The sequence below is a fragment of the Amphibalanus amphitrite genome, unplaced genomic scaffold (genome assembly GCF_019059575.1).
Source record: "Amphibalanus amphitrite isolate SeventyFive unplaced genomic scaffold, NRLGWU_Aamphi_draft 001701F_arrow, whole genome shotgun sequence".
In the NCBI taxonomy this organism is placed as follows: domain Eukaryota; kingdom Metazoa; phylum Arthropoda; class Thecostraca; order Balanomorpha; family Balanidae; genus Amphibalanus; species Amphibalanus amphitrite.
The window spans coordinates 111393-122320 of record NW_024883194.1 but is presented as its reverse complement, the minus strand read 5'-3'; the positions used below and the strand labels follow the sequence as shown (position 1 = coordinate 122320).

Sequence of the window (10928 nt, the reverse complement as noted above, 5' to 3'; positions counted from 1 at the left end):
GGGGGGGGGCAAAAAATAGCCCCCCCCCCCCACCAGGTCGCGTTATAAACAGACCCCACCAGGGCGCGGGTTAAAGGGTCAATGCCGTATAGAAATATACAAACAATGATGTTGAAATCATTCGATTAACTAATTATATCTGATATTGCATAATAAAACATTTATGGAGAAACACAGGCTCCAGGGCTCTTACAAAATTTCGTCAAACAGACGACGCTAATAAAGCGCATTGTTTAAAGTCAAATGCCAGTCCAGTGCAGAGTATGTCCAGTGATCATAATACGACCGCACGTCATATGAAGCCTAACCATTGCATATGTATATGTATAAAGAAATAAGCAACCGACCATTAGCTTTAGCGGTTGGCCCCTTCTTACTCGTAGTCCTGATTGCGCCTTTCAGTGGCCAGCATGCGTACAATTGGGATGGTTGGGGCAGGTTAGGGCCTCAGGCATGTCTAAGTCGTTCATACAATTTGCACATTGGGCAGCCTTATACTGAATGTCAATAACGTCGCTCCTAGAACAAGAATGTGAGCTCTAACAAGCGTTAAAATTTGTAAGAAGGTGTCCCTGCGATGTAAATGTAAACGGCGTCGGGCACTGGCGTCACGGCCCGACCCGGCCCTCCCGGCCCCGAGAGCGGCGTGTCGCCGAGGCCGGTCCTATCCTCACCTCTGTCCTGTTAGTCCGCGTGACCCCGTGAACCCGGCCTCTGTGACCGAGCAGCAGTGTGCCATCATCGCTGCGACTCGGAGTGCTCATCCCAGCACGACCGGCGCGTGAATCTACCTCTACCACAGTCGCGATCGGAGGCCCGGCAGTGTCCGGCCCGGCTCTGTCAGTGTGCCATGACCGTGACCGTGACCGGTCTGGGTCAGGGGCCTCTCGATCCGTCCCCGCTGACATCAGGGGCGCTAACTGGCCGGGCCGGTGACAGCGGCGCCGGATGGGCGGCGCCTCTCAGTGCAGCCGGCGACTCCTTAGCGGGCGCCGGCGCCCGCGGCCGTCACTCAGGGGCGCCGCACCTGTGCCGATCTCGGGGCGCCGTGCGGTCAGGGCTGACCGGTGCTGCCTGGTTGACCGCGCGGGGGCACCCATGGGGCGGCGCCGCGCCGAGGGGCCAACGAGACACGACGGAGCGCCGTGAGGAGGCGTGGGACCGAATGGGGCTGAGTGGACGGGCTTTGTGAGTGGATTGCAGGGAACCATAGTGGGTCAACGGGCGCTGTGTCGCGTATATCTACCAGCAGGGTTCCTTTAACGAGCAATACATTGGCACGTGCCCCAGTTCTCATGCTTATCTTGGGGATCGATTTCCTACATCATGAAGCCCTTCATGGCATTATCATAAAAACTAGTTTCTTTTGATTGGATCGCAAAAGCCGAGATTCATTCTATAACTAGGACATGGGTCAAAATACCGAGCGAGAGGATGGTCAGCCGAGCCAGGTGGTGACATGTTGGTGCGACCTGACGCTACTGAACGCCTCGGTGCAGTGGTTGTGACTTGTGAGCGGTCCCCAAACCGGCTCGCTCCCGTCCGTGTCCGCGCCGTATCTGTTTTTTCGTCTTCTCAGTAATGATCGGTGCAGCTCGTGTGCCGCCTGCCTGCTCCGCTCAACGCCGAGCTGGCAGGACTGGCTGACGGTGGACGACGGTGTAGAAGGCAGTAGGCACAGAACACCACATCGGTAGGTATGATATCGGGTAAACTCCCTTCCATTCCACATCATTTCAATGTGTGCGGTAGAGCGCTGCAACACAGTAACAACTGATGATTAAAAATTGAACATAAATCACAAAAGATGAGCTTTAATGCAAAAGTGTGCACAAGCAGATTGTGGTTTAATTAAGGTAACAAATGCGGTACAACGATCGGACTTGGCCTCCTATCAGTACCGACGGCGTGCGGGCGCCTAACTGGTAGACTGTGCCGCAGGTAACTGAATAACCGGGCTGGAACAGTGGCGACACGAGGCTTTATCAGAGCTATTGGCACCGGTTCCTTTAAAGGGAGATTATGACCTTTTTCCACAAAATCTGAGTTAGGACCATTTTCTGACAAAACACAACAAGTTATAATGTAAATTAAAACCATTTTGCTCAATTCGGTACCTTGCCGCAAATATCTCAACTTGAAGTCACGTTAGCGGGGAGCGCTGAAAATGACCGTTGAATAAGTACTTACATCACTTTTTGGTACTTGCATGTAATTTTGTAAAATGAGCGTATTCCTCACATTTGATCTTCATCACATCTAGTTAGTTAATGGTCGTCTATAGTGCCTTCAAAAGATATTAATGGTTTGGGGGTGGTTTATGTCTAAATTTACGCAACTATTTTTCCTGTTCATCATCTGTCGCCATATGCTGCTATTTTAGTAGCAACGACTCAATTTTGAATCGGTCCCGCCGACTGCACAATAAAAGAAGATAGATACAACACTTTTGCGGCATCACTGAAAAACTTATGCTGTACTGTTATCAAAATTCTCATAACACCGTTCGACAAACCTGAAGTATTTTTGAAATAAATATGCTTGTATTTTTCGCTTCAGGCTCTGAGGCCAAAATAATGAATTTCGTAGTCGCAATCGCAAGATTTGGCTGCGTTTCTGGCGCATGCCGTTCATTTGTGGCGCTTGGAAACAAAGAAGAGTAGGCACTATGTACCCCCGAATTAGAATCTAATTAATTCTAAACCGAATTAACTCTAATTCAAATTAGAATCCTTACAACCAAGCAACGACAAGGCGATAACATAAACAAAAACCCAAGCGTCGCTGTTTGAAACAAAAGCGCCATATACTGCGACTTTTTTATAGAGAAGGACAACGCATTTCAGTGGGTGTTACAAGTACTGCAAGTACTGCTTCTTTTTTGCAAAAATAAAAACCTTTTTCACATACGAAAATGTGCTGGGAAATTTTCATATTTTATAGAAACTACAGTAGAAATAGTATAGATGTCGAGTAATTTTTATTTAAGAAACAAGAAAGCTCATTATCTCCCTTTAATACATGTTTTCTTATAAGTGCTTTGGTGTTAGACTGTGCCCCAGAGGCTTATCGGACGAGTACCTTCATGGTATCGAGCCGTGCCACAGACTACATACGGGGCGTTATGTGTATGTACCGGGTGGCCCAAAAAAAAAACGTTCCGAACTTTGGAGGCCTATATCTCAAATTTGAGTGCAAATAACGAGCCAAAATTTTCATCAAGTTTGCGTCACTTCTTTGCGCATTGGTATGCCAAATTATAACACTGTACCATCATTTTCAAGCCAGCAATCTTATGTTGAATCAAGTAAGACGTTTTTGCTTTTTTTGCCGTTGTTGAACGGAAGTAATGATTGGCTTAGACGTACCCTGTTAAAAAAAAATACAAAAAATATAAATAGAACGGCTTGAATGATACCAGCACGTTTGTTGCTATTTTATATATTTTTGTCACACTTATGTGCCAAATATTCAAATACTAAGCCAAAGTTGTGTTAATGGATGCCATTCGTTTCACCACAAGTCCTGTTTCGAGGCGAAGGAGTGGCACGGTGCATGGGTTACTGCTGATCGCCCTCCTTCAAGAAGATCAAATAGTAAATCGACCGAATAAGGAAAAAAGCTAGAGGGAATGTGTTACCCTGAGGCCTGAACCACCAATGAGACTAGTTGCCAGTAGCAGTCATGGCTGTAGGCCGTGGTGCCGAGATGGAAGTGGCCCATTCACTCACATTTTTGGTAAACATCAGAGCAAAAAAGTGATTTTTACATGGCATGCTAGAAACACGAACCATTTAAAAAGTAATTGACCGAATAACATAAAAATCATACCATTCACTGCAAATATATTTCGCATTGCCTATTGGAAGTTTCAATGTTGCATCTTTATCACTTTCTGAGAAATATTGATTTAAAATTGGGAACGTTTTTTCTGGGCCACCCGGTATGTACATGCATGGAACGGGCGTCTATGGATACAAACGCTGTACCTTTACATCTTGAAGTCTGAAGATGGGACTGGCCCTAAACTGTTTTCTGGCTTTCTTTTGGATTAGTTTAGGCAGTCTATGTTCAGGCGTAAGTCCAGGTTTATCTTTATGAGACACGATCGTATTTCACTTATTTCTATTTTTATCAAATAGATGCTCAGTCGATTATCCCAAGCGGCTCACATTATAAGATAAGTTTGATTTCATGTCTTTTTAGGCTGAGGCCCAAACATATATCCTACCAATAAAACAATGCCGCATCGTAAAATCAGCAAACCTGTCGTCTTGTAGCCACACAGTCTCGTTTATTGCACAACAAAGAAAACGTAGGCGTGGAAACTGCCACGCCTCTGCAAAACAAACATTGTCAACCAACAGGACTGGTTTCTTATCTTGCATTTTCGAACTCGTCTCCAGAAGTGACCACGTTTCGGATTGGTGGATGCGTTGGGTGTGCCTCTAGTCTGTTCATATAAAACGAGATGGGAAGAGAAACGCATCATCGTGAAGGCAAGCGCATCGCAACAAGCAAGATGAAGTGCGTGGTAAGTACAGCCAACATCGGCTTCTTTACTCTTCGTCTCACCTCAGTCTAAAAAATTTCAACAGCAATTATAGTTTTGATTGCAGAAGCTGCATCGCATAAGGAAGGTAAAAACATTATAAATGTAAGAGTGCTCCTTCAATTTGCTTCCCGTGAGGTAGGTCAATGGCCAATGTCAATGCATTTCACTCATTTTGACGCATCCGTTCGTTTCCTCTTTCCAGGTTCTGTTGCTAGCTGTGGTTTCGTGCGCTTCGGCGTACGTTATCCTCAACCCATACTCCTACTACAGCGGCGTCAGCCCCTACATCTGGGTAAGCATGTCGCATCCAGCCTATAAAAGTACCTACTCGCATATTATTTATTGTGTCATGGGGATCTTTACGGCGCTTCATAGCCGTAGTTCTACTGCTATCACAAAAGAGGATAATAGGGTAATAGTGTTGCACACAATTATTGATAAACATTCAATGAATAAACTTTTTAAGCTGCGTGCTGCAGAATACTAATATTGAGGGGACTTGCACGTTTTCATGGTTCATATACCAAATGTCAGACGTTAGTAAATAAAAGACATTCATTGCATCCAGAGACAAGGCTTATTTAAAGACTAATCTATCTTTCACTTTCAGAGGAAGAAGCGGTCTGCCCCTGAGGCCCCGGCCGAAGACCAGCAGGCTGATCCCGCTCTGTTCTACAAGAGATACGTTGGCTACCCCTACTCTTCGTACATCCACTACCTGAAGAAGCGCGAGGCCCCGGCCGAAGACCAGCAGGCTGATCCTGCTCTGTTCTACAAGAGCTACGTTGGCTACCCCTACTCTTCGTACGTTCATTACCTGAAGAAGCGTGAGGCCCCGGCTGAAGACCAGCAGGCCGATGCAGCCATGTTCTACAGGTCGTACCGCTACCCGGCCTTCGGCTACACCTACCCCGGGGTGCGCATTCTGAAGAAGCGCGCTGCTGATCCCGAGAAGGAGGAGGAGGATGAGAAGAAGAAGGTCGTCTACATCAACGCCATGCCATACAGCTCTCTCGGCTACCCGTTCTACAGCTACGCTCCTTACATCTACAAGAAGTAATCGACAATCACAGGCAGCACCGATCATTGCACGAGCCCATGCCGACAAATGCTGACTTCTTCCGATTGAATTCTGGTCCGAAAGTTGTACGTCATACTGTATGTGGATGTCCATCGGACACAGGATCGTATGATGGTGATGGTGACGGCAACAGCAATACATAATTGCAAGCAAACGTACCTTTTATTCGGCTTCATAGCAGCAGCATATTAGTATTCTGAACTCCGATAGACAATAGCCGATAGACAATAGTGTTTTAATCGATCATACTATCTGATAATATGACAAAGGAGGCATATAAGCAATTAGCGCAACACTAGCTGATAGCTTCTTAGAGATACACTGAACCTAATTTGACCAAATCTGCACCTAATCTGCACCAAATGTGCACTAAATGTGTACCAGATGGCCGTCGTGAAAACGGCTAATAGCCGTTTTCGCCGGATACCCCGTCGTGAAAACGGCTACTATATATCAGTGTTTTGGCTTGTTCACAATTTGGGCTTTGGCCACCGGTTACCAAGTCAAATCAGGCTCATTTTTGTTCATTCTCTCTGGAATAGATGCTTTACATACCCGAGGGTACCAAACTCGTACTTCGATTTTTTCAGATCTAAGGCTTGGGGTTGTCCTGGTCACGGAAATTTTATATCATGCATCGGTCACGTGACACATGTTTTATGGTTCACTTAGGCAATCAACTTCAATATTGGTGTCGCCTGTGTCATTTGAGGCTATTTTCAGCTGAATATGCATAGCTACGGTCAAGTGACGGTCAGGTAAAAATGGTCAAATTTTTAAGCTGAAAATTTTTCAACAAACAAAAAAATGTGTATCACATGCAGCTTGTACTCAGGAACGCTATGGTGTAATTTGTTTTGGTGTACGATGCCGAAACCGCACTGAAAAAGTGGATTTGGAATTTGTCATAAAGGGGAAATACCTATTAACTATACACACAGAAAAATATTAACACCGTTAGCGGTGTAATTGCACAGTACATATCTGAGCACTTGAGGAAAGTTAATTTAGTCCCTTCCCCGCTTAAATTACTCGCGCTTCTAAATGAACACCAGGAAGAAGGTAATAGAACACTGTTAGGAGGGTTGGGTGTTTTGCTACATGTAGTAAAACACCCAACCCTCCTAACAGTGTTCTATTACCTTCTTCCTGGTGTTCATTTAGAAGCGCGAGTAATTTAAGCGGGGAATGGACTAAATTAACTTTCCTCAAGTGCTCAGATATGTACTGTGCAATTACACCGCTAACGGTGTCAATATTTTTATGTGTGTACAAAGCGTATAACTTAGCTATTTTTGAAGATATCGGGGTAAAACTTCCTGTCAGTAGATTATCGGTATGTGTTCATCCATAGACCATGGGTATATAGTGGTCTATGGTTCATCACATATCTTCCGTTTTTTTTTTCTTCGAAGATTCAAACACTTACCCCGCGTTCTGAGTCTCTCGGACGACGAAGATTCTACGTCATCCGGCCAATCCCGTTCCATAACCACATCCAAGATTCTTCAAGTCTCAAGATAACTGCAGCTGACATTGAACGGGATTGGCCGAACGACGTAGAATCTTCGTCGTCCGAGAGACTCCGAGCGCGGGGTTAGAGGGGAAAAAATAAAAATGTACTTTTTTAGTTCTTTTATTTATAAGTTTCAAAATTTTCAAAACTTAATGACTTCGTGACGGCAGCTTCATAGCACTGTGTATTCGGAATCCTCTCATGACAAGAAATTAGATCTAGCGTAAAAACTGAGTTCTTGAGAGCGATTGCCGTAGTTCAATGTTTCACATCAAAATCGGCCAAACCTGACATAACTCTGACATCATTTCCAGCCGACGTTTGGTAGCTACGAAGTTTTCATTGAGACAAAAGGTGTGGAATGGATCCAGCCAAAGGTACTGCAAGTTTCTTTCGTGTTGATACGTGCAGGGGCTTAGAAGATATTGGAGAAAAACGGGAGTTGGGCTTTGGATAGTCCCCCCTTTCCCAGTGGGCGCAGGTCAAGAGCAAAAGAACTTTGCTGACAATATTTTCGTACCTACGGATATTCATTATACCCATAATGGTCAGGAAAAGCACTGTTTGTGGCTATCACGATACGATCGTGACATATTTAAAGGGAGTGTGCCACCTTCCAATGATTTCCCATTTTATTTTTCCTAGGATAAGAAGCTTCTGTTTTTACCTAATATCGCAAAAAAAAAATCAAAAATGGGCCTGGAATAGTGCTTCTTTCGCCTAAAAGTTCATCGGTTTTTCGATATGTATAACAACAGTAGTGGGCTGACCTGCAAACAGGCGTCGGCAACAATCGCGAATGCGGCGCACATGTGACAATAAGCAAAGGTCATTATAGAGTTACGACGTACGGGAATGAGTTATCAGCTGTCTTATCGTAGACAACACAATGTCGAACTTAAACTGTAAGCCTGCATTGGTATTGTTTCTTTAATTTGGCTGTCGAACATTAATCTATGGTTTGAAATATGATTTTATGTAAAATAATTTACATGAAACAGCCGTCTCTTACAGGGTGGGGCAGCATAATCGGGAATGCTTTTTGGTCTCTGATCATGAGTAGGCATGGCATTATTTTTATAAATTATATTATGGCAATGAAACGCCCAAAAGTTGTGCATCATCTGACATGACTACATCCATGAGCATGCAACTTCCTGGAAAAGAGCAGCAAAATAGTTCGACGGTGCTCCAAGTGCTTTGCGCGCGCCCATAGACACTAATGTTAAACAAGTAAAACAAGAACATTTTGTTTAAAACCCTGCAATTCCACGTAAAGGTTGCTGGGCAGGTCAACGTGTTATCACGGACGATAAGGATTGTGTGGGGATACTTAGGACAACAGGTTAACGTAATCGTCGTAAAATAACTCTTAGCAGAGGACATACAAGATGACTCACTTGAATATAAGGAAGAAGCACTTGAGCATATTAAAAAGAAACAATGTTCAAAACTTCAGCGACAAAAAATCTTATCACCGACTGGAATACGATAAAAAAGAATGGCATGCCATATAGGGGATTGTATCGAGAATATTCCAGCGGTCATGCAAAGTAAACATCCTGTTGGGGTGATGGACCTATGGGTGGTCTTCAAGGGAGGTGCACGTGGTGCACCCTACTTCATCGAGCCCGGATAAAATGAGCACCTCTGGTAAATACAACCGCACTCTGGCAGACTCACGTGGAGCCGTCGGAAGAGAGGATCACTGACGGTCCAAATCACGTCTTACGAGGACTCTGTCCGTGCTGGTACTGCAGTGAGGACGACATGTTATTGTGTAGGGCACCTCCACCTGAGATGAACCAAAAACTTCTGGTCCTTCAACTCCGCCGATTTAAATCCGACCAAATTCTTTACATGGAGCGTTTTTTGGTAGAAGTTTAATGAACAACTTATCATTAGTAAAAACAGTCTTCAGTGCAAGGTACGAAGCTGATGGGCGATCATGGACAAGCAGGAGGTTGCACGTGCATGCGCGTGCTTTTGGACCCGCCTTGAGAAGGTCATCGACGCCGAGGGCGGTCAAATAGGATGAGGGATAGGTAAAAGGTGACCGATTGATAGGATGTTGCTAAAATAGTGCTTGGAGCTATATTTTTAGATTCATGACCAAATAATCCCGTTTGATATTTATTCCCGATTATGCTGCCCCACCCTGTAAGTTATGACCTCATCTCACCACACGAAAGTGGCAGAAATGACAATGATCAGCTGACGCATTTTTCTTGGCCGAAGTCAGAGCGCGCGGCCCGACGCACCACCACCGCACCACAAAGTACGAGCAGAAGCCACCTAACAGGCGTGTTCGAAACCGCAGGAGATGATGATGAACGGGTTTATCGAAACTTGATTGGATGAGCCTATCGGTAATAGCGATTTTAGTGTGTGCACTGTGCATTTATTGTTCATAACTTCATAGTGGTGTGAAATGTGGTTGGGGTACGACCGACAACCCGTCGGGCAAATTTCGCACTGGGGTACTCAAAATTTGAAGAATTTAAGACGTTTCCATGAGTTTTGAAGGTATGGATAAGTTCTAAAAATTCGGTTCTCATTATCCGGGTCATTAACTCCATATGGCCCAGGAAAGCTGGCACACTACCTTTAATGATCGTTGACGGGAAGGGAATATGTAATGAAATATAACTGAACTTCTCGCGAGTACCACTATCAAAATATAAAAAAAATTGCAGAAAATGAACACGACTTCACGTTGTGTCAGTTGGTCATGCAGATCATCAAGGGCCTTCGAGCTATTTTTGTTGAAAATCATATGACATGCATGCACGTCGTAGGCTACTGCAGTAAGACAAGGGCCGTGCACTGTATACTTACAGAGTAGGTACACTGGTCATTTCATAGGTAAGTTCGCCAGAGCTCATCAAGTGTCAAATGCTCTCTATATCGACATTTTTGTCTGTGATGACTCACAACTTATTAACAGCTGTAACATCGAGAAATCAACTGCTGATTGCTTCTTAGCCCAACGGTTGTTTTCAACAGCTAAAACACTATTTGTTACAATTGTTTCTTTGGAAAAATTGATGCTTTTTCGAAAGTTACTCAACCCAGCAGCTGAGAAGACCTTGAAGTTGAATCTTGAGGTCACAGGTAGGGTCAAGGTCAGGTGGAGCATCCGAAATTGGACTTTCAGCATTATGGGCTTTAGGACCTCGTGCTGACTGCTCGGCATCTCTCGTCATTAACTCTATCAAAATCGTGCGGAATCCTTCATCACAGTGCTACTCGAGTGTCAGGCTCATCTAAAATCAACTAAGCGTATGTCAGGTAAAACAGGTAAGGGATCTTTCCCCGTAAAGACATCATCCGTTCCTTCTTATAACTGCCCTATTATAAAACCGAAGAATATGTTTGCTTGCAATTATGTATTGCCGTCACCATCACCATCATACGATCCTGTGTCCGATGGACATCCACATACAGTATGACGTACAACTTTCGGATCAGAATTCAATCGGAAGAAGTCAGCATCTGTAGGTATGGGTTCGCGCAATGATCGGTGCTACTTGTGATCGTCGATTACTTCTTGTAGATGTAGGGAGCGTAGCTGTAGAACGGGTAGCCGAGAGAGCTGTAGGGCATGGCGTTGATGTAGACGACCTTCTTCTTCTCATCCTCCTCCTCCTTCTCGGGATCAGCAGCGCGCTTCTTTAGAATGCGCACCCCGGGGTAGGTGAAGCCGAAGGCCGGGTAGCGGTACGACCTGTACAACATGGCTGCATCGGCCTGCTGGTCTTCAGCCGGGGCCTCAC

At 44.8% G+C, this 10928-nt stretch overlaps 1 protein-coding gene across 1 annotated transcript; it reads left to right on the top strand.

Annotated features, from left to right (window-relative positions):
* Window positions 1–4376: 4376 nt before the first annotated feature.
* On the top strand, window positions 4377–5790 carry LOC122374721. Its single transcript, XM_043353645.1, has 3 exons — window positions 4377–4534; window positions 4758–4847; window positions 5166–5790. The coding sequence occupies exons 1-3, from the start codon at window positions 4472–4474 to the stop codon at window positions 5613–5615; spliced, it is 603 nt and encodes a 200-aa protein (XP_043209580.1). The 5' UTR covers window positions 4377–4471; the 3' UTR covers window positions 5616–5790.
* The last annotated feature ends 5138 nt before the right edge of the window (window positions 5791–10928 follow it).